The sequence below is a fragment of the Ahaetulla prasina genome, chromosome 3, assembly GCF_028640845.1.
Source record: "Ahaetulla prasina isolate Xishuangbanna chromosome 3, ASM2864084v1, whole genome shotgun sequence".
NCBI classification, from domain to species: Eukaryota; Metazoa; Chordata; class Lepidosauria; order Squamata; family Colubridae; genus Ahaetulla; species Ahaetulla prasina.
The window spans coordinates 168,288,406-168,314,488 of NC_080541.1; the positions used below are offsets into that span (position 1 = coordinate 168,288,406).

General features: G+C 38.6%; 1 protein-coding gene across 4 annotated transcripts in view; it reads left to right on the forward strand.

Moving 5' to 3' along the window:
* The window catches only part of SSBP3 (single stranded DNA binding protein 3), a 207,680-nt gene that overhangs the window by 176,022 nt on the left and 5,575 nt on the right, over positions 1-26,083 (forward strand). Inside the window, exons 6-15 of one of the 4 annotated variants that reach the window (XM_058174936.1) lie at positions 11,174-11,254; positions 12,020-12,079; positions 16,064-16,130; positions 16,246-16,322; positions 21,185-21,273; positions 21,416-21,464; positions 21,757-21,792; positions 23,345-23,399; positions 25,096-25,166; positions 25,850-25,928. In XM_058174936.1, the coding sequence (XP_058030919.1) occupies positions 11,174-11,254; positions 12,020-12,079; positions 16,064-16,130; positions 16,246-16,322; positions 21,185-21,273; positions 21,416-21,464; positions 21,757-21,792; positions 23,345-23,399; positions 25,096-25,166; positions 25,850-25,928 (664 nt within the window). The remainder of the gene's footprint in view (positions 1-11,173; positions 11,255-12,019; positions 12,080-16,063; positions 16,131-16,245; positions 16,323-21,184; positions 21,274-21,415; positions 21,465-21,756; positions 21,793-23,344; positions 23,400-25,095; positions 25,167-25,849; positions 25,929-26,083) is intronic. The other 3 variants (XM_058174937.1, XM_058174938.1, XM_058174939.1) reach the window with 3 other exon arrangements.

Consider the following 26,083-nt stretch of genomic DNA (forward strand, 5'->3'; position numbering starts at 1 on the left):
TGAACATTACTATGTTTCGTTCAACCTCAACTTTATGAAAATATCAATCTAGTATGCAAATATAATACTGTATCTGAGTTTTATCATCATCATCATTATTATTATCATTATTATTTTAGAAAAATTGTATAGTATGAATTCCATGTCATACATTGTAGATGGTGACACAGTTTTTAGATTTGCTTCTTTTGAAGATACCAAACAGTTTTCAATTATTATTAACAGAGCAGATTACACAGCATTCTAAAAAATTAAGTATTACTTCTAAAAAGAATCCAGAATTATGTGCTTGTATAATCTTTTTCCCAGTCTCTGGGATAATAGGGAAGGCAAGTGGAATTGTTTTATTATTCCAGTATCCAAATTTGGAATAAGGTTTTTTTACTATTATTTTGGTCAAAGTATGGTGATATTTGATGCCATTGCATGATACTTTACTCCTATTTGTTTTTCTATCATTCTTCCCATTTGGTACTCAGGCAAATATGCATTTAAGATCAGGAGAAATAACACCAAGGGAACAGAATATATTTTAGTTGGAAAAATTTTGTAAAACAGCTTTTTATTTACTTGTTATATCAACATTTTCCAGGGATATTTTTTTTTCAGATCACTTTCAAGGATTAAAAAGCAGCGTTTGTCCTTGACAAACTCTTTTGTGTCATTTGAGTTGATTCTGACAAAAATATTGTCTTTTTATCAATGACATGTTAAATATTTGTCTTAATTTTTTCCCAAAATAGAAAATATCTTGACTCATGATTTTTGAGTAATCGGTGCAGTTGGAAGACATGTGCAGAGCAAAAATTCTATAGTAACATGATTATATAGAAGGATCCTGAGATTATTGAGCTGCATGCGCACCCTACAAAAAGATTTTGGTTTGGCTTCCTTGGGTAAGCCACCTTGTGAGTTCTTTTATAGTCTGTATCTTTAGAATAGTATTAGCAGGCAGTTTAATTCAGTGTTTGATTTATAACACAGAGTGGGAGGGAAGGAAAGGCTCTAGCTTTCATCCTCTGTTGAATTGCTGCTCTCCCTGATCTTCCAACATCTGCAAATATTTACAGAGATAACTATATCCAGTTGTCTGGGGCATTGTTTTTGGTTGGTTGTTTTTCTTTCTTTCTTTCTTTTTTAAGGGAAGGTAGAAATCAATCTTAAGCTTAGTTATAAAAAGCTAAAGGAGGGGGCAGGTGGGTTGTGGGGCACCAGAGAAGAGATAGATGTGATATTGCATTCTTTCTATCCAGGCACAGCATCTTTAGTGGCCCCAGGGTAGCAGACAGGAAGTAGCAAATATTTTCAGATCCTTATTGTTGCTGTTTCTTCCCCCAGCCCCAAACCACTAGCTCCTCCCACTGCTGCATAACAAGTTGAAAGAAAGAGCATGCAGCAAGCAGTGTTGGTGAGATTATGTCTCTATTGTACTTCTGCAGTTACATTGCCACAACCGTTACACTAGCAAGCTAATGCAGCCACGAGGATGGTATTTACTATTGTATGTCATCTTAGCAACGAAATGCTTTGTAAAGCCTTGCATTTTGGAAGAGTATTTCTTGCGTTTTTTCAGTATTTTGTTCTAGGATAACCCTGCCTGTTAGTTCGCAAGCAAACTGCATCTTGGAAGTGGATTAAATTAACCACTGGGATATCCTTCCCAAACAATTAGATATTTTTAAATCTCCTGTAGGGAAAAGTATGTGTTTAAAGCAGACGTTATCATATAAAAGGCCCTGGGTGTCCGGATGTATGTACGGAAAGCCTTTCCTACACCAGTCACTTTCATTTAAGGAATTAAGAAAATCTCTGCCGCTGTGAATTGCAATAACCCCAGTTGCTAATCAGTTTTGTTTAAAAGCAGAAATTGATTTTTGGATGTTTTTTAATTAAAAGTGGTAATTTGAGTGGAATGTCGCTCTGTGAGGCAAAGGAGAACATTTTGCAAGCCTAAACAAAGGTCTTCATGCTTGAAATGATACACTTGAGTGTGGATGTGCTTTAATCTTTCTACATTGGGGGTGGGGAGGCATATTCTGAAAGTGAGATGTCCCTTTTACATACCTCAAAGGCAAGAATTTTAAAAAATTACTTCTCCAGATGGGATGTGCCTCTGATTAGGTTAGGGCTGCTAAGCTGTTGTGATCAGCAATTGTGGTAAACTAACAGTTTAAGTTTAATTCTTATGATTTATATTGATATATTGACCATCATTTGTGTTGTAAATGTTGTACCTTGATGAAGGTATCTTTTCTTTTATGTACACTGAAAGCATATGCACCAAGACAAATTCCTTGTGTGTCCAATCACACTTGGCCAATAAAAAATTCTATTCTATTCTATTCTATTCTATTCTATTCTATTCTATTCTATTCTATATTTAAAGTAAAGGAAATGTCCCAAAAAACAAAAACAAAGCAGGCCCTTCATCTCTTAATAATCAATTCTTCAACTCTTATGTCCCTTCTTTTGTTTTAACTTCTTCCCTAACATTTAGACCATATAGCAGAACTTAATGTAATCAGTTGTTTGAAAGTTTGGAAGTTGTACTATGAGAACCAATGCTTTTAGAATATCTGAGCTCTTTTTTCTTTAAATTGAATCTTACTACCTGAGATCAATTTCTTTCCTTCTTTCTTTCTTTCTTTCAATCTTTCTTTCTCTCTCTCTCTCTCTCTCTCTCTCTCTCTCTCTCTCTCTCTCTCTCTCTCTCTCTCTCTCTCTCGTTATGTCTTGAAAGGATAACTGTTTTCACAGTTATATTTTATAAATTTGACTCTCAAACAGAATCTGGGAAGCCTATTTAATTGTTAATAACACTGTGTTAAACTCTCAGGAGAAGATACTGGGAATGGCAGGTGGGAAGGACAATTATTTTTTTTCTTCAGACTTGAATATCTTTTTATCAGAGAGAAAACTTTCTGACGGTGCTGCCACCCCTAGTGCCATGTTGCCAACCTTTTAAATGGAGTCTGTCCTTTCTAAGTTAAGCCCATTCTCGGTTGCCCAAGACAGCTTCTTTCAAATGATCCCTGGTTCATTGACTGGGATCAAAGACTTATTTCTTGTGAAACTTTTCAAGTTCCATATATATTGCAGGTGCCAAGTTTATTGATGTTACTCAGAAGATGTCTCCAGTTAAAATAAAACCTACTGTTTACACTGATTTTTTTGTATGTATGTACCATATACTTCAGTTAAAAATGACATGTGTTAGCTGTGCCAAAACTAATAAATTTGAAGGCTTTAGAAGGAATTTGCACTCCTGGAGATGGACTGTCTCACCTTGTTCTCAGTTGTGATGGATCAGATGCTTCTCTAACAATCTATAAACAAAAATACAATGTAGTTGTCATAGTATTATCAAATAAGACATATCAATAAGTCCTGTTTTAAATGCCATTGCTAAGTTAAAATACATTCATTTCAACTGATAAACAAAACAGGATGCTTTGACTGATTACCATTTCTTAAAATAATATCAAATGTTAACCATACAACAGTTGAATTCCACGCTGTTGGAAGATACTTATGTAATCGAAATCTGGGGCTAATTGCTAGCAGGATGAAGTGGGGGGGGTGACATTGTGAAGCAGATGCTGCACCCAATAAGCTCTACTTTCTATTTCCAGAAAATCCGCATATTTTATTTATCCACAGAGGCAAGTTCAAATACGGACTTTGTATTTAAAAGGATGGGGTTGGAGGGAGTTATTACGTTTCCTTTTCATTCTAATGCATCATCCGTTTGATATATCACAGCATCCTGAAGAGAGTGGGGAATGGGCCCACTTCCTCCACGAAATGCTTAGTATCCCATGAGCCCATGCATCAGAAAAGTATAACAGCATTCCATGACATCATCAGTCCATTTCCCATTGGTCAGGGAAGCAGCAGTAGATATTAAAGGAAAAGAGAGAATGCAAACTGGAAGGGCGGAGGAAGGAAAAAAAACACAATACCCCAAGCCACAACGCATACAAAGCTTACAGTGATCACCAACAACCCCTTCTCCATGTACACCTTCCTACATGCCACCTGCTTTGCTTTTCCCTAACCAGCATAACTTCTCAGTAAGTTCCCCAAAGCAACTAGGAAATGGTCAGAGGAGCTGCTGAAAAGCTTTCTGTATCTTCCCTTATCACCCCAGCAACCAGCCTCTCTGCCAAAAATGTCCCATAAGAACAAAACTAGTCACACATGTCCTGTAGACAAAACAGGCTTTAATGTGGGAGGTCTCAACCACTGCAAACCCACAAAGGGCTAATGCAACTGAGGAAGTCAAGGGAGCAGTGGTGAAATCTAAATTTCTTTCCTACCAGTTCTGTGGGCGTGGCTTGGTGGGGTCATGTGATTGGGTGGGCAGGGCTATGTGACTGGGAGATCTAAAGACAGAAACTCACTAACAATGTCCTGCTGGAGCAGGGTTGGACTAGATGACCTCCAGGTCCCTTCCAGCCCTGGATTATCCTCTGAAGCTGCGTCTAGTGCCAGGTTTGTAATCCATACTTCCTCTCCTTCCTTTCCCCCACATTTTTTGCCTAGCGGGCTTCAGCTTTTTTACCTCTTAAAAAATGCTGTTAAAAGTAAAAAAAAAAAGACTCTGACGATCAGGCACCTCAGCTGGGATTGTCAGAGCCTTTTTTTAACCCTTTAAAAGCATTTTTTACAACCTCTTCTGTCAAAGAGGTTGTTAAAAATGCTTTTAAAAGTTAAAAAAAGCTCTGAAAATCGCGTGGCTCAACTGGGCATGGGGGTGCAGGGATTTTTGCTATCGGTTCTCCGAACCACCTGCCGCCATTGCTACTGGATCGGCCGATCTGGTCCAAACCGGGAGCATTTCACCCCTCCAAGGGAGGCACACAAGTAACAGAGCAAGTCTCTAGCATCCAGAACACATTGCTCTTCTGTAACAGGCTTTAAGTGTTTACACCAGAAGTGTCAAACTCGCGTCATCACGGTGATGTCACAAGATGTATTGGGACTTTTTCCCCCTTTGCTAAATGGGGTGTGGGTGTGGCCAGCATGTGACGCATCTAGGGCGCAGGCCACCAGTTTGACAGCCCTGATTTACACAGTGCTCAAATCTCTACCTACAGCCCTCTTAAAGTGTTCCTTCTTTCGTCATTCAGCCCTCATAATTTCCAACATCAAGCCAGCCTTTATTTATCTTCCCCAACCTATTTTATAATATTTTACATTATGAGGTATAGTAACTTCATGATCTTGAAAGCTAGTGTATTTTGTGCTTTCTTAATTGACTTATTAAAGAAATTCTCCCCTTTATTTTATTTTTTTAAAAAAGCCTCTGCTACTGTCCATCATGGAATCCTGTGGGAACCAAATTCTCACATCAATTTAAAGAGTTATCAGCCTTTCCCCCCACTTAATTACATTAATCCAACATAACAGTTATTTCATCACCGAAGCACAATATTTGAATGCAGTTTTATGTTTATTGCTATAAAACATAAGAGACGAAGCTTCTCTGTAGCTCTTATACAGATAGGTGGACGGATGGGAGTAGTCACTTTCCATTGTCCTTGTGGTGAATGCAGAATAATGAGCAGCTGTGTGAAAAAGCTGTATGTACATTAAGATCCATTTCTATGTCTCCAGTGAGTGTGATTATCCCTCCAAGTGAATCACTTAGCAGGTAGTACTTGCCATTACCGATTTCATCTGTCATTCCGTTGCCTACTCTTAGTGATCTGAGATCCTCCTTCCACTCTTCCAAATCTCTTCCGAGTCTAAATATTTTGAATTTAAAAAAAATTCTTACAAATTTGTTGCGTTTGTGAGTAATTGATGTGTTTCAAAAGCACTACTTGTACAAGCCCCACATCTCATATCTTGCCATCTTTTAACCAAGTGATTTTTCCACTAGAGCAGAGCTATTTGTCGCGCACAATTCAGATAATGGGAACTGTATTGGCTGTCTTAAACTGTGGTTAAGTGATAAAGAGAAGGCCATGAAATCACAGTATCCCTTGCCAAACCACTTACCTACATAGAACAGCAGAAGCGTTTTGCTTACCTTAAAATCTGTTACCATATCAGAGTTGGTATCTGTATTGAGTGCAGCTAAGGCCAGTTGAATGTCTTTCTAGACGGAAAATACTAGATATTCATTAAGGAATATAGTTACATTACTGTAGTTACATTACTGATTAGTACTGTGCCAATCAGAAACTAACTGTTAAATTGGGGATTAGCTCAAAGCAGGAACATATGATCCTGAAATCCTTTGATCTGCTCCTCTCTCTTAACTATAGTTGAGAAATCTTTCTTATATCCTGACATTTAGTTTTGTTTTATTTATGGCTTTGAGTCAGTGTTAACTTCTAGCAAATGCTGGACAAGTCCCTACAGTTTTCTTGGCAATGTTTTTGTGATTTGCCATTGCCTGGTTTCTAAGACTGAGGGTGACTGTCCCAAAGTCACCCAACTGACTTTGTGCCTGAGGTAGAACTATAATGCACGGTCTCTCAGTTTCTAGTCTGGGATCTTAACCACTACACCAAGCTGGCTTTCATAATGATATTAGTGTACAGATAATATATCTGATAATGCTGCTGAGTGGGATTAGTATCCATTTAATTTGGGATTGCTTATGCTCAGTAATGTAGACTGGTGAGCATTGCAGCAGTCACCTTAATTATTTGGAGTAGTGAGTAAGGCAATATCTTGAGGTGAGCTGGGCTGAGGGAATGATTGGCCCAAGGTAACCCAGTTGGCTTTCATGGCTAAGGCATGAAAGCAACTGGGTGATCTTGGGCCAGTCACTTTCCCTTAGGCCAGCTCACCTCACAGGGTTGTTGTTGTGGGAAAAATACAGGAAAGCGTGCTGGGTTGGATAGGTTTGCTACCTTGCATTAGTTGTAAAAATAATAAAGGTAGATAAAAATAAATAACTCTTGTCTTGACTGAGTTCTTTATATTATTCAACTTCAGATATTACAAAGAAACAGATTTCTAGTATGGACAAATTTGTTTTAGGTTTGTAATTTATCTTTGAAGCTACCCTTTAAAAGTAGGGGAGACAGAAAATTGTTTGATAAAATTGGGTAAGTGAATGAAAAGAATATGTAGAATTCTGTCTAGATCTATGAATATACGAAGCTTGGATATTACAGTTTGGGAAATACAGTAGTGTGGTAGGATACAAAGGTAAACATTTTACAGCTTTCGGGTGTGTGAACGTTCAGTGGATATAGTCAATTTTGCTGGTAGTTGTAATAAATAAGTTTGAAGTTATTAGACGGTTTCATTGAGCTTTCTAGAAGCTGTTTTTTTCTTTCCTTTAGTAGTTAGCTGATAATACATTTGGAGAAGAAAACGGGTTTTGTCATTTTTATGACTCATTTCAATTAAAAGCTGATTATTTCTGCTTCAAAATTGTATGTCACAAACAACAGAACATTCTTCTTGAGTGGATAAAAAGCAAAGCAGTGTACTAAATCACTGAGGTTAAATCTTAGATAGCAGGTATTATTTACTTGCACACTTTTAAAAATAAAAACCAGCTTGGTAAAAGGAATGAGTAATTCAAGTTCATATTTCAAGTTGTGAATTTTCCTAGATAGCCCCCCCCCCCCCCGCGCGCTCACACATACATGCATAAATGGTGACTGATAAACACATTTCTGTGGCAAAAATTAAATGAGAAATTTCCTTCTGAAATTAAGCAATCATTTTTACTAGAATAGTTTTGGTGTCAAGTTTTTACATGCTATTTATGGTATTATACAAGAACTTTTTGTGTGCATGTTGGATAAACATATCATATAGATTCTGCAGTGTTCGCAACAAATCTGGTTAGGAAAAAGAAACCACCATTATTGTAAACAGGACAGAGGAACACATACATATCAATTCCAGTCTGTTTTGATAATTAGTCATTTCATGCTGTTATTCCTTTGGGTTGGGGGAGGATTATCACAAGCCCATAAACAAAATCATTTAGTAATTTTTTGGTTGGCATTCAGCTTACATAGTTAAAAGAGGAAAATAATTAGGAAAGCATGTTAAGAGCATCAGCTAACATATATAATTCTTTTCTATTTCCAGTTAAATAGTCTTAATTTTTAGTTTGTCTTGAGCACTATCAGAGACCCTTTAAAGATTCCTTTCCAGTTAGATACAAATCTTGGAAGAGCACACAATAATTAAGATCACATTGTCTATGTTGTCTGAACATTTATTCTCAAAAATAAGTAACAATGGCACATACCAAATATATGTATTTTGCGCTAGGTATGAAAGTCGTACATTGAGATCTTACTGCTTTTACTAGGTAGTATTAGAAGGCAGGATCCTAATTCTTGCCTATTGGTTGTATATAATTATTTAAAAACGCAACAGTTGAGGCGTGTATGTCTTTTGTACATCATCATGTCATTTTTTGGCTATCAGCGCTAAAACAAGGATACCAGAGCAAAGGTAAGATGTGAGGAGCAGCTCTGAACCTTCAGTTAAATGAAGAGTTAATGAGTAAACATTAGCACCCTGCACACAATAGATCCTATTAATGCGATGGGAAATCAGTTTTTCCAGGTTAAATATAACCTGGAGGATCAGCAAAGAGTGTGCTTCTGTTTAGATTTCTGTTTGTATCTTTCTGTGTTAACTCTTAATAATTCTTTTTCTCCTTTATTTATATGGCACTCAAGTTTCCTTTGTACAAAAGATTTGCAGGTGCAAATATGTCCTGCCTTCATTAACTTCCCCTCCCCTTTTAAATTTATGTGATTTCAATTTTCCTTCCCTGTACTGTTAATTAGGGGATCCTCTAATCAGTACCATTATCACAGTGGTATTCATGTTTAGGAAAGCTGCTAAACAAATGCTTGCAAAATTGCTAAATGGCTAATTAATGTCTGTTAATTAAGAAAATTGCTCATGGTAACAAACCGTGCCATTGCTGGCAGCAGCTAGAAGGCGAACACTTGTTGAAATTACTAACATGGCAGGTATAGAACATCTGTTCGCCTGCTCTTCCTGAAGTATGTGTGGCTGCTTCTCTTAATGTACTTACAAATTGTATTTGCTTTCCAGATCAATTACAATTTTGTTTTTATTTGCAAGAACAAAAAAAAATTAAAATTAAGCAATGTATGTACCTCCTAGCCTGAATTTGGATATTCAAGTTTCATATTTTACTCTAGAAAAGGCGTTCAAATTCTCGGAAGTGGATAATGTGTTTAATCTCACCAGTCTGGACCTGTAGTATTACTGAGCTTAAAACCATAAAAACATGTTTTTCCTTCCTTCCAAGGAAATATAGTGTTTTCCCAATCAGTAGTTAAAAAAGTTTGTTTGGGTCACTGAATAGTTAATCAGGGTTAGGGAACATAAGCAGAAATCTTGAAAAAGCTGTGCTGTAGTTTTGCATAGATATATGCAAGCCACTCCATTCATAAGAAGTTCATAATAATAATATCATGAACTGATCTCGTATGGAACAACACTTGGGAGCAGGTTGATCTATACCTGAGCTAAAAGGTGAATGTTTCAGGTGTTTTGCTCTGTGCAAGTGAAGAAAAGTGTCTGTGGAAATTCTCAATTATCCAGGTCATGGTTCTCCAAAGGTGCTTTTTCCAAAAAGCCACTGGACTTTCTTGGGGTTTTTTCCCCTGTTGAAAATGTTCCGCTGCTTATCCAAGAATTGAAGCAGCATCTTGGATGAGAAGCGAAACATTTTCAAAGGGTGGGGAGGGGACAAGAAAGTCCGATTGCGTTTTGGAAAAAGCACTTTTGGGACAAGAAAAGGGGTTGTTTTGTTCCAGATAGAAAGAGGGTTGGGTTGATTGGGGTGGAAGAGAATGGCAAAAAAGCCGAGAACATTGGCTATTAATGGGGAGAGGGGCAGTTCTGAGAAGTTTGGGGCAGGGAGGGGCTATTACATGCCATATCAGAAGCAGCCAAAATGAGAAAGAGGCCAGTCAGCTTTTTCTTACTTGCTCCATCTGGATTTTGTTTTATCTGATACTCAGAACAACCAAAGCATTCCATAGTTCCTTTTTGCTAAAGCATGCCTGGCTTGAGGTAGCTTGACACAACGGGCTAGTTCTCGGTTGAAACAAATGTTTTCCCCCATTTGTTGGAGGTCTCTATTTTAAATGTAGAGACAGATTTTAAAACTCCCCTGTTCATTTGCTATTGTTGCCGCAGATTTCTAGATTGGAAGTACACTGAAGCAGAAGAAATACATTTAAATACCCCCTCTCTTCCCCCTCCCCTCCTGTGAGCTGCGTGGCAGGTGAAAATAAAATGCTAATTTACTATGACAGGATTGTGAGTGAACAAATTGTTTTGTGCATTCCTCAATATTTAAACAAATGCATTTACTGGTGATCCAATATTGAGGAAAAGTGAGACTTGTATCAGTAGATATTCTTTTCAGAGAGAGAAAACATGTGGTCCAACTCTGCATCGCGATTCATACCATCAAAGCAAATTTGCTACATATTGGGTTTACGCAAAATGTCTGATTAACATAGCTTCGGAAAAACATGTTTTAATGCAGGAAGATACCAGGACAGATTTGGTAGACATGCTGTATTTCTGTGATGCCATGTGTGCAGTTTTTCGTGAGTGTAGACAAGGGAATATTTAAAGGATTTGGAAGATATTGTATTAATTGAGATCACAGTTTGTATTTAGTAAGGTACGACAATAAAAAATGTTTGGTCACCAATTATCTGTTGCTACACGTTGTATGTATTTTAAGCTGTCCATGAACAGTGAAACATCAACATTGGGCCAAGTGACAAGGGAACAGAATATTCATTAATGGTTTCTAATCCAGATATTGCAATTATCAAAGAAACCCATTCTATCCATTACTCAGAAACCTAAGAGAAATGGCTAAATAATAATGGTTCACTTGTTGTTTTGCTATCTGATGTCAGCGTTATTAGAAGAATTTCAGTGGCATTTTCAAGAATGATGGGGACCAAAACTGAATTGTTCATTATGGCCCAAATCCTCTTCCCTTCTTTCCCTTTCTTTATAATCTAAAAGCTCTTCTGACGTGCTTAGCCATTCTTCTTCAGTTATAGTAAAATATAGAAACAAACTACTTGTTTGGAAAGATTTATCAACTCATTAAGCCAATTCTTTTCTTGCATACAGATATATCTGATTTATAACCTTTTATTCAATCTAACAGGGACCACCTGGCTCTCAGCCCTCGCCACACGCACAGCCTCCACCTCACAACCCCAACAGCATGATGGGACCCCACAGTCAGGTAAAACCTTGAATCTGGTGATATGTGTGCTCTGGGTGAAACTTTTTAGCATGTAGGGATCCATCTCTTCTGTTAAGTTCATTATATGAGGCTCCAGGAACATTCCAGTAACTTTGCAGATTTATTTCTACTCAAGCTGTGGGCCCCAAATGCTTATTTCATTCCCTCTCCATTAAGATGTCTGCTTTTTCTGGGTTGAACTTGTTTTATTGATTTCAGTTTAGGAAACAGCTTTTCATTTCACGGGTGCTAATTTACATGCAAATATAATTTTTACTCTTTTTTTTTCTGAATATGGTTTAAGAACATTTTTTCACAACCTGTCATTGGAATATTTTAAACTCAACCCTTCTTAAGCCTCATTTTCATTTAACAAACTCTGTAAAAAAAATATCCAATACAGACGTTTTGGATTAATTTAACAGTTGAATCTACAACTGCCAAAGTTTAAAATATATAACACACACACACACCACATACACACACCCCAGAGATTTTGAAACAAAATCCAAACAGGTTTTTTTTTTAATTTAATCTGCTTTTGTATATATTTGTCAAATTATAAGTTGCATGGAATGCAGGATGTTGAATTTATTATTGGGTTGGTTTAGACTCTACCTCAAAAATACTTAGTTAATGAAATGTGTGTGTATATAGTGTGTGTGAGGGAGTCATTTTTCATGTGCATGTACAAATGAGAGTGCAAAATGTTGACTTCCACTTTTAAACATTCATTGCCACTCAACTATTTTTATATGCTTACAGCCTTTTATGTCACCGAGATACGCAGGAGGCCCACGGCCCCCCATTAGAATGGGAAACCAGGTACTGTATTAGCCTTAAGTCCAGATAACTTTTTACAGTACTACAGGTAGTCCTCGACTTACAACCATTCGTTTAGTAACCATTCAAAGTTACAAGGACACTGGGGAAAAAAACTATGACCATTTTTCACACTTACGACCATTGCAGCATCCCCATGGTCACTTGAACAAAATTTGGATGCTTGGCAACTGGCTCATATTTATGGCAATTGCAGTGTGCCAAGATCATGTGATCACCTTCCAACAAGCAGAGCCAAATGGGGAAGCATTTAACAACCGTGTCACTAACTTAACAAATGCAGTGATTCACTTAACAACTATGGCAAGAAAAGTCATAAAATGGGGTAGAACTCACTTAACTATTGTCTTGCTTAGCAGTGGAAATTTTGGCCTTCGTTGTGGTTATAAGTCAAGGACTACGTGTATTCAGGTTGAGATATACACAGGAGGAAAGAAACAAGCTTTGATAAAATATTTACTTATTCTTACACTAAGCATATTTCATTGCAGATGAAGTTTTGCTGGCAGAAATAAAATCTGTAGGTCTAAAAAAAAAACCCACGGAGCTTAGAATATGAAAAGAGTACAGTACATAGCCAAATTCTTTACTGGATTCATGCAAACTAGAGTGTAAGAGAAATACAGAAAACTGCCTTGGTCACAGAAAATATTTACACTTCCACTTTTATAGAGCTCTTTCTTTAAGATAATAACACAACAAACAGCAGTAAAATCTGTTTTAAAATTGTTCTAAGAGACTAGAACACAAATATAGCATTTTGTTTTGCACAGAGGCTAAAAATTCATATGGGAATTATTCTTTCCCAGTGACTGGTATCCAGAAACTATTGAAAGATTTAAACAACATATACTTAGGTCATGTGCACCTTTCAAAAATGTTGTGGTTGTAAGAACAAACCATCTTCTAAATACATCCTTCACTTGTTTTTAAAATTAAATATTATTAGTTATATTGAGCATGCTGAAGTTGTTTTCCTAAGATTTATGACTTGAGCATTTTTGCTACTTAAAACAAGGGTGAGGGAAGGGACATTCACACGAAATGCACTTGCCAGCAGTAGTTGACATCAGAATAAAACATTTCTGTTTTGTGCTATTTGCTGTGAACGTAACATGAGGTAAACTGCTTTCTTCAATGAATGTGTAATAATGAAATTAATAAACGTAGTCTTCTTTGAGAGATAGCTGTAAAAATAAATTAATATGGATCTGTCAAATATTTAATTGTAGATTAATCTGTTCAAATAATGAATCAGTGAATAAATTGGTTAGATTTAAATAAGTGTGAATCCTGTGAAACTCTTCAACAGAGCTTGCCTCTGAAAAATAAGTAAGGGAGCATAAAACACCATAATTTATTCAAAAGTAAAGCTACAATTCAGTGTAGTGTACTAAGGATACTGACTTTAGTAGAATTTTCCTTCCCATTGGCAAGAACCAAAATGTCCTGCAATACAGTTATTCCTTGACTTACAACCATTAGTTTAGTGTCCATTCAAAGTTACAACAGCACTGAAAAAATTGACTTATCTCCAGTTTTCATACTTATAACTGTTGCAACATCCCTGTGGTCACATGATCAAAATTCGGGCGCTTGGCAACTGGCATGTGTTTATGACAGTTGCAGTGTCCCAGGGTCACATGGTTGCCATTTGTAAGCTTCCCAGCTGGCTTCCAACAAGCAAAATCAATGGAAAAGCCAGATTAAATCATTCAGCCAAATGATTTATTTAACAATTGAAGTGATTCACTTAAAAACTGTGGCAAAAAAAGGCCGTATAATGGGGCACAATTCACTTAACAATTGCCTTGCTTAGTCACAGAAATTTGGGACTCAGTTGTCATCATAAGTCTAGGACAACCTATATGTGACCTTAATTCAGGCAATCAAATGCCCTTCGCTCAATAGTGGGTTCCACTTACCTTCGTTACCGGTTCAGAACTGTGCATGTGCGCTTGCTTGCTTTGCTTACGCATGGCGCTTCTGCACAGAGCATCCATGATGACGTCCAGGCGGGTGGGCAGAGGCTCTACCACCACCACTACTGGTTCGCCCGAACTAGGGCGAACCGATAGAAACCCACCACTGCCTTCACTTATCTTTGGACTACGATTCCCATCAGCCACAAGCAATCGAAAGGGAAGCTATATATTTCATGAAACCTGTCTATAATTGCTGACAATGCAGCAATCAGAGTCAATCCTCTTCCTTTCGTTTTATTTTTAGTTCAGTTTTATTTATTTATTTAATCCCAAGCTTTTTGTCACTGTGTCATGGGTAAGGAATGATACTTGTTGGCAGTGAAAAGAGACTAGACGGAGTTAAGAAAAAGAAGGCAGAATAAAACAAGTAATCGCTCCAAGGAAAATTGTGTTAGGAAGAGTAAATATACAATTTACAAAGAGCTGGCATATTAAAAGAGAGAGGGAGGGAAATGTTTTCAATATGGTCTTCCTGCTGTTCAGAGTTGAAAATGAACTCTGCTACTTAAAAATAATTCTCTGCTTGCCTCATACAGTGGGGAAAGAAATACAATAAATATATAAATACATAAGAGACAGAGGATGGGTCTGCCTATTCCTGTTTGAAATAGGAATAGGTATCTGCAATATTTATCAGTCATGTTCCCTTCTGGTCCAAACTGAGATGAAAGTGTTATTTATCCACGCTAAAATGTTGTCATTTGATTCAAGGGAAATTGCAGTTAAAAATTCTTAACTAGAAGGCTTCTGGATTCCCCTTAGCATATGGATAATCACACATTTATGCTCTACAAATTGATTTTCTGGAAAGCCTATAACAACGAATGAGTTGGAGCTTGGAAGAAGTGGAAGTTTCCTGGATTGTGCATACTATCTAAATTTCAAGCTAAATTATTTGGCCAAAGGCTGTTAATTGTTAAAAGCACTTCGGAGCCCACTTCTGAAAAAGAAGGCTTGCTAAGCCTGCTCTTTGTGATTTCCCTATAATTATTTATACTAACTTGGTACCCAAGTATGTCCATATATAATCCTCTGCATACTTAGAGCAGGGGTCTCCAACCTTGGCAACTTTAAGCCTGGAGGACTTCAACTCCCAGAGCAAAGCTGGCTGGGGAATTCTGGGAGTTGAAGTCCTCCAGGCTTAAAGTTGCCAAGGTTGGAGACCCCTGACTTAGAGCAAATTCTGAAAGCAGAATTTATCACTTATGAAGTTCCTGAACAGGCTCAATTTCTTTTAGAAGGGAGACAAATAATTGGACAGATTTTCTTAACTGAGTGACAGTTTTTGCTATGTGCTCATCAGTAGCGTCTGTACATAGAAACTGATATTTGAGTTCCCAAGGAAGGGCCATTTTCTCCAAATGCAGGTTGCACATCTCCATGAGAAATAGATATGTATGTTATTTATTGATAATACTAATAGATCTTTTAAGAAGTCAACCTTGAATGAACTTACGATGAAGTCACTTTAATCCAAAATAGAAACTAATATGGAACTAGTTAAATACATTTACTGAGGACCATTTTGGTAATCTCACTCCATAAATAAGGTTTTAGAGAACTTGTGGATCTCCAGATGTTGCTCAACTCTCAACATCTTCACATTGCCCGGCAAATTATGCCATGCTGAGGGTCATATTTAAGCAATAGCTGAAGGGACACAACTTCCTCATCCCAGCTTTTAAAATTCCATCTCGCAAAAGGGTTCAGATTCATATCCACCCACTTCCAACAGTACCAGCATCAGGGGGTTCCAAGCAGTTCACACGCCCTTCCATCCAATGGTTTAACTTCAATACCACCTGTTATTGCTTGAAAAAAAGTTCTATGGTTGTTGTTATTGTTTTGCAGGGGAGGGTATCCTGACTAGAAATAAAGCATTGTCTACCTGTAGCTCTAGTTAATATAGGAAAAGCAGGATGTTAACTGTTTTAGGTATCCATAATTTAGATTTTATCAGCTTTGTTTCTCTCTTTCGTAGCCTCCAGGAGGTGTTCCTGGTACACAGCCATTGCTGCCCAACTCCATGGACCCTACACGGCAACAAGGTAACAGATCTTGAGGCTGCCTTCAGAAATTCCTTCACTTTGGGCCTTTCCTTCTGCTCCTTGTTTACTTCTCCGTAATACTCCATAACATCTTCCTGTCTGTTTCTCTCCCTAGGGCATCCCAACATGGGTGGGCCGATGCAAAGGATGAATCCTCCTCGAGGAATGGGACCGATGGGCCCAGGTCCACAGGTAAAAACCTGGGCAGAGACCACTTCCTCTCCTGTCCAGTGCCAAGCGTTAGGCATGCTACTTTGTGAAGTTTATAAGCAAAACATCATAAAAGCAGCCTCTGGGGGCTCTTCCATTCCTTCTAAGACCTTTTCTCTCTACCATTAGCGGTAATGCATTTTACATTAGTGTGTTTACATATGTCTGGAAAAATCCCACCTTCCCACATTTAGTTAGGGCTTCAAAAAAAAAAAAGAACATTCCCCATCACGTACTTCACGCAACCACCTATTTCCCACCTTCCGTTTTTTTGCTTTTTAGTCTAGGCCAACCTCCATTTCATCAGGATTTTCCCACTCGGGGAATGATAATCTTAAGGTAAAGCGGGAAGAGAGGAGGCTGCAGATAGAACACTGTACATATTTCAGTTGAATCCATGTTAATAATTAAATTTGCTGCAGTCTCGTCTGTTTTGATTTACCTCGTTCTTTATAGCAGGAGCAGACACATAGACCCCCACTCAGCAAGCTTCCCCCCCCCCCGTCCCTCCGCTGCCTTTTTTTTTTAAATCACATACTTCACCTTTGTAACATTCTAGACAGGAAATGAAGGAAGATAAAGGAAGAGTAGGTGGATTGAAATAACAACCTCTCGTAACAAAACCAACTTCAGTTTTACTTTCTGGAGCAGGGGTTTCCAACTTTGGCTACTTTAAGCCTGGCGGACTTCAACTCCCAAAATTCCCCAGCCAGCTTTGCTTTACTGGCTGGGGAATTTTGGGAGTTGAAGTCCGCCAGGCTTAAAGTTGCCAAGGTTGGAGACCCCTGTTCTAGAGTTCTGGTTCTGTTTAAACCTGAAGAATTTAGATAGGTTTCTAAGCTGCCTACAGAGCGCTTGCTCAGAGATAAAATTTTGCAGTATGTTTATTTTTGCCCCCAGGATTGTCTTAGGGATAAATCAGGCAACAGTTTCCAGATCCACGAGACAGACTTTCAGAGGTTAAAATCAGATGTAAAAGTTTTCCTCCCTCATTGAGTCCATTTTTTGCTTGGCTATTCCAAGTAATCGAGTAGCCTGTTAATTTATTGTTGTCTTATGAGAGTGATTCAAACTTCTTCTTTCTTAAGCTTGCTGCTTCTTGGGGCTCTGTCCTGCCATCTTCTCCTCTGCCAAGCTAAAACATCGGCTTTCCTTGTCACATTACATTTCCAGGCAGGGGGGGTTTCTTGGTTGAAGTTACAGACCGTCATTCCTCACTGCAGTATGCATCTACCATTTGAGAAAACCACTCAAAGTGAAGTCATTCAGCAGCATTCAGTTAAGGGATGACAAGAATTTCACAGCCATATTTATGTACTCCTGCATTTGTAGCCAGAGGCAGAGGCATGCTAAAATCATCTTCACTGTAAAGGTTGGAGACAAGAGGCCCGAGTTCCAAACATGTTTACATATGTTGCCCATCAGCACCCTTGCAGAAGAACACTTAAGGAGCCTTTTAGATGGAGGATTCATCAGCACCAGCAATCAAAATACATGTTGCTCCTATTGCATTAGTTTGAATTTTGTGTATAAGAGGGGAGGGGAAATGAAAGAAACAATGGGGAGTTAAAAGTGGAAGATGACATCACTCTTAATGAAGCATTGTAAATATTGTCACCTTCAGATGGAAATCCCATTTCTTCTGGGCTCTGTTTTGAATAGTGTCTAGGTTCAATATTGCACTCAACTAAAATATTCTTGGCCACCCATATGTTTGCTTAGTATGTTAAAGATCTTACTCATTACGATTTATAAATCATAGGTTATGGCTTAACATTATCATAGTTGTTTGTACAGTCAACCAGATGTTTAGATTTGGCATTGTTGTCCACCTAGTGAATCCTTCCCAAGGACCTGGGATGGTGATGCGGTGGTGGTGGTGGTGGTGGTGATGATGATGATGATGATGATTCCCACCTTTCTTATATAAAACATGTTTTCAAAACTCACCAACTTGTCTCTTATTGAATCTCCAAAGCTTATTGCTGTATGTGATTCAGTCGGTATCTAACATCAGATACGGACTGAGGGACTACAATATGCTGCAGCTCTGTTACACCCTTTCCTTGCCTCTCATAATAGTTCTCTTGTTCACTTCATGGTTTGTTGCCTCACCTGAATCTTTCAAACTGTGGTTATGCAAAACTAGTGCTAAGCCCAGTTGGAACAATTATCACAATGAATCATGGTGAGAACATCTTAGAAATAGAAAAGAAGCAGTATGTTTGTGTTCTCCTAAGCAGAAACTATAAGCATCCAATGCAGAATGCGGCCCAGAAAATGAGCATATGAAAGAGTATCCATTTGCTAAGGCAAGTGGGCTAATAGCCTTTGGAAAATCATTTTTCTTAATCTATTCCAGCAAATTAGATATTGTAATCTTGTAAAGTATTGAATAGCATCTTGGAAGGAAAATGTGCAAGAATACATTTTGGTTTCTTGCTGCAAATTGCACGCATCAACTAATATCCTGTTTTATTCCTCATATTTGCTGCAACAGCAAAAGTACTGAGCATTACAAACTTTCCTTACCTTATTGCTCTTCTTGATTCAATCAGACTTGCACTCTGGCCCTGTATTTCTACTAGAATAAACAAAATATGCAAGTATAAAAGAGCACTCACTCAGACCAATTATTGTTAGGGTAAAACTAGATAACTAGACAGGCAGAGGCAGAGACAGAAGTGTATCTATATTTGGAGAAGGAGGCAAATAAATTTTGGTGAGTTTTTCGGAGCACATTTGCTCTGAGATCTTCTAGGTCTTGTTTCTGCAGTGACTGGGATGAAATAATTAGCATATGCACCCTATGTAAATCTTCTTCATCAATTCTGGCTATGAAAGCAGCATGTTTGTCTATTTTGGGGAATATATCACATGAAGAAAAGTGTATGAACAGTACTGATACCCAGTAAAGAATGAGAACCTACCAGGAAGGAGAAAAAGGGGATTGCATTTCCCAGCAAGTCTAGATTCCAGGTGCTCTTTTGTCTGGTTTAATGATCTGGAACTCTTGGTGACCTCAAAGCTCTCAATAGTTCCTCATATACCATCACAAAAGTTTGCATTTCTTATCATTGCACCAGCCAAACAACGAAAGCCTCGTGAAAGGTTCTGGATTCACAGCATATCTCAAGCAAACCAGGTGCTTCTCATCAAGATGAAACGGCATATTAGCTGTAGCATTCTTTCATATTTTTGGAGTTGTAGGCATGTCATTTAGCCATTGTAAGCAGCAAGCGTGATTGCACCATATCTTTAAGAAGCCTTGTGCGAATGTTAGAGACAAACTTTCTACCGGTAATGTGCTTTTTCTGTGTATGGGTCATGAGTGAGGAACTCGGAACAAATCCTTTTCTTCCTGGTTGCAATTGTTCCACTTTGTGAATAATGTAAGCCTCTGTTCCAGCCAATAAAAGATTAAATGTTGAGGAAAAAAGTATTATCAAGTGGAAGCTGTAATGGACTGTTAGATGGGGATTTTTTTCTTCATTTAATATTTCAGCCAAGCAGTCTGTTTGTCTCTCAGGAATACCTCCTAATTATAAAGCATAGCTGTGGTCGTGGCTTCATTTGGTTAGGACAACTTGATGGGGGAAAAACAGCCCATTTGGTAACCAGCAACCTGTGCAGGTCTTTCAGCACAGGGATCATGCAATCCAGCTGGCTCATTCAGTAGCATTTACAATGTCTGCATAGAGAACATTTCATGGGTAAGACACCAAGGAGTCAGCCAAGGAGCAGGAGTTGTGGACTTGAGTCACATTTTATATACTTCAACCGCAAGTCCCTTTTCGTTGCTGCTGCTTAAACAGTAGCCCTGCATGTTACCAACAACATGACGGATTTGCTCCCTTTCCCTCTTTAGACCCATTTTCAAAGCAAATTGTTATGCCTAGCTTGCATTGACTTTTTCTGAAGATTGATATCTGGAAGATTGAACTAAGCAGACATTTGGATATGTAGAAGGGAATTTAAATAGGGCCACTCTAACATTTAAGAGCTCTAATTTTAAGGGGTTTTAGTAATCACGTTACAGACCCATAATGTTATTTCTCTGGCCAGAAAAGTCCTTTATGTCTTTTGTGACTGTGATGTTTTAAGAAATAAAATAAAAGGTATGCAGTGGATACTTCTTGATCAGCATTGCTCTTTGTTACTGTTGTTGAAGACAGATTTTTGGGAGGAAGGAATGTTCTTCGCAAACCTGCTACACACTCTGGTGCTGTCAACATCTCCTCCTGGGCAAACCCATTGCTTGCTCATTATTCTGTATTTCCTAAAGCAGAATTAATCTCTCTCTCTCTTTGTCTGTCTCTCACTCCCCTCTCTCTCATGTTCTGCTTCCTCACATCAGTCTCTCCACAACCGTCACCCCACCCCAAGCAAGTAATTTAATTATTTTACATCTCCTACTTGTCTGGATTCATGTGTAAGGAACAAACTGCATTTTGGTTGGTTTGTTTTTGGTTTGAATTACTTTCTTAGATCTTACATATTTTCCAGGTGAGGTTACTCCCTTGTTGATTTACCTTGGGCAGTGCCAGAAGCTTTTGCCCAATGGGCGTTTCTAGTATTATAATTTCTACCAAGAGGTGGAAACTTGGTGGCTTTTAAGATTTTTTTTTCAAAAAAGAAAAAAAAGACTTTTTCTAGTCAAACAGCAAAATGAGAGTTGCCACAGCCCTGTTTCACTTTTAGAAGTTGCTAAGTTGACCTGTATGTTCATTGTCATCATCTTTTTTTTTTTAATTAAAGTTCATTTTCACAAACTAACCCTCTCGTTTTTGTTTGTTTTTTTTCCTTTCTCTTTTCTTCTCCGGTTTCCCTTCTCGTTATGGTAGACTGATCCTTGGTTATCATTGCAGAACTATGGCGGCGGAATGAGACCTCCACCCAACTCTCTAGGGCCCGGCATGCCTGGGATTAACATGTAAGGCGTTGCTCATGCTCCTGGCTTTTTACTGATGTACCTTCATTTGATGTGGAAATGAGTGCTGTTTTGCTCTCTACTTAGACTTGAGTAAACCTGTGTGTGTGCACGCTAAAAGCTTGTTTCTTCTCTTGAACTCCAGGGGTCCAGGAGCTGGTAGACCATGGCCCAATCCCAACAGCGCTAACTCAGTAAGTGTTTTTTTTTCCCTGTGGAATGCCTTTATCACTTGGACCTTGGAATTTAGTTTATTTCTTCTTCGTGTATCTCCCTTTAAATCTATGTTGCATCCCTTGCTCTGTCTTCCCAGTGGGGTGTCATCCGGAGCAGGAGACATGGGATATCCTCCATTTCCTTCTGTGCAGCTGTCCTCTCCTCTAAGCATATTTAAAAGCAATAAATATTTTTATTAGAGTTCCAAACTCTCCTTTGTCAAAGGCTCCCTCTTGGAGAAGTAATGCGTGTGCTTTGGTTTGTTCACAGATTCCATATTCTTCTTCATCACCTGGTACATATGTGGTAAGCTCATATTTTTTAAAATTTAGTGGTGAAACAAATCTGCGTGGCCGCCCATTTTATCAGTGGGCAGTTCACACAGGGGAGAAAAAAACATTATCCATAATCCTGTCAGGTGCAAGAAGTCTGGAAGCAGGATAGACTTCAAAAGTACCATAAGTTTATTTCCTGCTACCTATACACAGGAATCTGATCTACTAATGGTCAAGGCAAATTGGCATCAGATAAGAGTCAATGGACTTCAAGGAAGGCTGGATTCAGGTCTCTTATGGGAGTATAGAGACTCCAAACTGATGATACATTTGACCCCACCTTCAGGCTGAGCCTGGTCATCCCCTACAAATCCATATCAACTAAAAACCCAAGTCAAGATTGCATTGAAAAAAATGGGCTCCATTAACATCCCAGAGCCAGGACCTTGCAATCTTCTAGAAAGCCAACAGGCTCAGAACCTTTCTTATCCCTGTGGAGATGCTGTTCCATAAGACAAGCACCGTAACAGAGGAGCCATAGTTCCTAGTCCTGCCAGGTGACATCATTTTACTGAGGGTCCCAGAACTTGTCCATTCTCTCAGATCTGGTGGGGAAAGCCACAACAACTGAGAGGAGGAAGTTTCACAAGTAACCTAGCCGAATGTCACAAAGTGGCAGTACATTGGTTGACTAGCTCTAGGGATACTTGAATTCACAAGTATGCAGCTGAGATTATGGTTATAAATGTTCATGCTGTTGCATTGTTTATCCTGCTGAAGGGAAGCATCCACATCTGTATAATATGCAAATCATAGATATCGTTGGGGAAAACATTCTTGTTCCAGGAAGCATAGTGCATAAAGCATGCTGAAAGAGAGGATGTTGATTAGCATAAGAAGTCATTTCTTCAGTCAACATCCTCCTAAAGCAGTATCTCTTAACCTTGGTGGCTTTAAGACACATGGACCTCAACTTCCATGATTCCTCAGCCAGCCACACTGACCAGGGAATTCTGAGAGTTGAAGTACATGTGCCTTAAAATCACCAAGGCTTGGCAGTACTGCCCTAAAGTATGGAAAGAAATACCTTTCTAACCCCCAGCATTGTGAATGATGTTGTGCTTGTGATGCTCCAGTTTTAATTTATCTTAGAGCAATTACAGTCAGAATTGTTAGCAGCTGCATTCTTAATTGGACTGGAATCAGACCATCGAGTGAACACGTTGACATAGCAAGTTACAGTGCTCTAAACTACCCGCTTATTGTTGCAACTTCTGCATGAGTGAAGGTTACAGAAAGGATAGTGGTCCTCCTTCTGTTCCTTCCCTGACAGATAGACCCAATATGAGCATCTTGCATAGAAGCACCTTACTATCTCTCTGTGAAACCTTCGTTTTTTCCTGAGGCTTAAACAAAGAAATTGCACTTTGGCTACAAGGGTGCATCGAAGGTTTTAGCAGGAGATTAATGCTTGGCTGAATACCAAGGTGAGACGTTGTTGCTGACAGCAGCAAGATCTGGCTGACCTATCGCAAGCTATGTTATCACAGTGGTGCCTGATGCGTATTTAATCTTGTCAACAGGGGCCCCCTGGTGGCGGAGGTCCTCCTGGAACACCCATCATGCCTAGCCCTGCAGGTAAGTGATGGGGGAGAGAACGGGAAAGGCGGTGTGGGAGAGAAAGTGTTTCTTTCATTGTTGGTCTTGATGGAAAGTAACAACATAAGATTTGCATGTGGTTGGTGCCCTATTTGTTTTGGAACAGCTGCAGACAATATTCAAATGAAAATGATTCCATGATTCCTTCCTTCCTTCCTTCCTTCCTTCCTTCCTTCCTTCCTTCCTTCCTTCCTTCTTTCCTTCTTTCCTTCCTTCCCTCCTCCCTCCCTCCTTCCCTCCCTCGCACTGATCACTTAGGTTCTGTTAGGCTTAAAGCACGGGGAAGTTATATAGTAGGAATTAGACAATGGAGTTGGGGAGCCTTTACCTGTGGCTCAGCCTTTCTGGATTCATCTGATGTTAGTTTGCAATCCCCATCAAATTCCTGGCAGGCAGGTTAAGTGTGGCACTGCTTCCTGTGATCAATAATTTTTAATAAATGTTGACTTACTAGAATAGACTTATTTCGTGGTGTGTGTTTTTTTTCATCATCCTGGTGAAACTTTTTATCCAAGGTGAAACATGTCTGGGTGATTTGTGGAATCTAACTTAAATCATCCTCTACAGATTCCAAGGGAATTAAGTGGGAAATGTAAAATAAACCCTATTAAACTCCCTAAATTCAGTGTGTTTAAGGCTGTAAGGTTCCAACTTTTGTGGGCTTTCCCAGGACTGGGGCCAAGGAATTCCTCAGAGGAGTAGCCAGGAACACATTATCCAGCTTTACACTGCAGAGGATGCACAACAGTTTCAGAATGCCACTTTGTACGGTGGTGTTCCCTAAGTTGAGTGCTCTGCTTCTCCACATGTCTTCCCAGAAGGCTGCATAAAATCCCCTCCTGGCCCTTGGTTCCCTTACAGCAGAGGTGGGGAACTATGGCCCTTTTATGACCTCAGCTCCCAGAATTCCTAAGCCAGCCATGCTGGCTCTGTGAGGTGAATATTCTGACTGGGCCAGAGTTTGATTTAGCTCACACTTTCAACATCAATTGGAAGAAGAAAAAATAGAAAGGGACACTTGAAGAAAGTGGCCCTGTTGCATGTAACAGGGGTGCACAACAGCTGCAGAGGTGGAGCTACTCTTCAGTATTATCACTGCTTTCCTCCTGCATTTTCATGAGGACTCTGACCTACATTTCTTACTAGATCATAATAAAACAATCCATATGTTAATTCAGCCACAAATCTTCCCTCTTTCTTTTAATTCCGTTACTGTGGCCTGCTTATAAATCTTTGTGTTTGCGTTCTACAGCTTCCTCCTGCTACCAGCGCTAAAAATCTAGATTCTTGCTTTATTGGGGAAAATAATATGTGAAATGACAAATATTACTCTTCTTTCAAAAAGAAAAAAAAAGATTATGGTGTAGTGAGATAATTGTACTGGCTAATTTTGAGGCGCTAAGTGGCATGTGGCAGGAAATTATCTTTCTTCATCTCTCGTAGCAAAAAAGGCTTCAAGATCCTTGGTTAGTAGCAGAGACTTCTTTTCACAGTTGAATTTCTGTGATTAAAAACTTTGTGAATCTTCATTAAATACAAATTAGCCAGAAAATGGTGGTACTTAGAGGGAATTTTAGGTGATAAAGCTCGAAAGAATGAGTTCAAGTGGCATGAGTTTGTTTTAATTAAGAAATGAATTAATCACCCTGACTTAGTGGATTTCACTGTTCTATAGATTCGACAAATTCAAGTGACAACATCTACACAATGATTAATCCTGTACCGCCTGGAGGCAGTCGGTCGAATGTAAGTCTGCTTTCTAATAATTTACATATCAGATACCATAACAAATCATAATTAACTTCATCAGTTGAGGGTAAAGCAGTTTAATTGATTTCAGCCATTTATTTCAAAATAGAAATAAAACAAACCATTAACAAGTGATTAACTCTTCAGGACTTTGTTAATTTTTTATGCTTATTAAAATAGTAGCATTCATGTGGCTCTGGTCAAGACCATCACATGCATTGCTGAGAGGGGGCTGTTTTTAAAGAGAACACAGCTTGAACCTTACTCCATCTTGCACATTTAGTTGAAACTAATTACCAGGGGTTGTTCTAAAGCTTCCCTCCTCATTTACTTTATAAAGTATACAACACTGCTACACTCTCCCTTCGTTGCAGTGATAATTTCAGCTTTCTTTCAAAGCTTAGGTAGCTGTCTGGTACAGATAGAATAAGATCCAGTATATTAAAAATAAGGATGTTTTACCACATCTTAACTGATGGGAATTTGATACAACTAGCTGTTCTCTTTTTTGAGGCTATCAGATTTTCTTTTTCTAGTAACAGACTTCCAAAAATAATTAGTTTGCAGAGCATATTAAGCATCTGAACATTATAGCTGTTAATACATAAGGTACTGTATGGATGGCATTTTACAGTACAAATGATCAGTCTTAACAAATGCCTTCTTTTTTCCCCCCTCAGTTCCCAATGGGGCCTGGATCAGATGGTCCCATGGGAGGCATGGGTGGGATGGAACCCCATCACATGAATGGCTCATTAGGTAAGCTGAAAAAAAAATATTCGGGGCAAAGTCACACAGGATTCTGTCTTTTAATAGAAGTTGGTTCTATGGAGGTTTCTGATTGGGTAAACCACGTCCAATGAGTGGCTCAATTTATGTATGGTACAAGGAGGCCAAATCATTCTAAAGTCAGA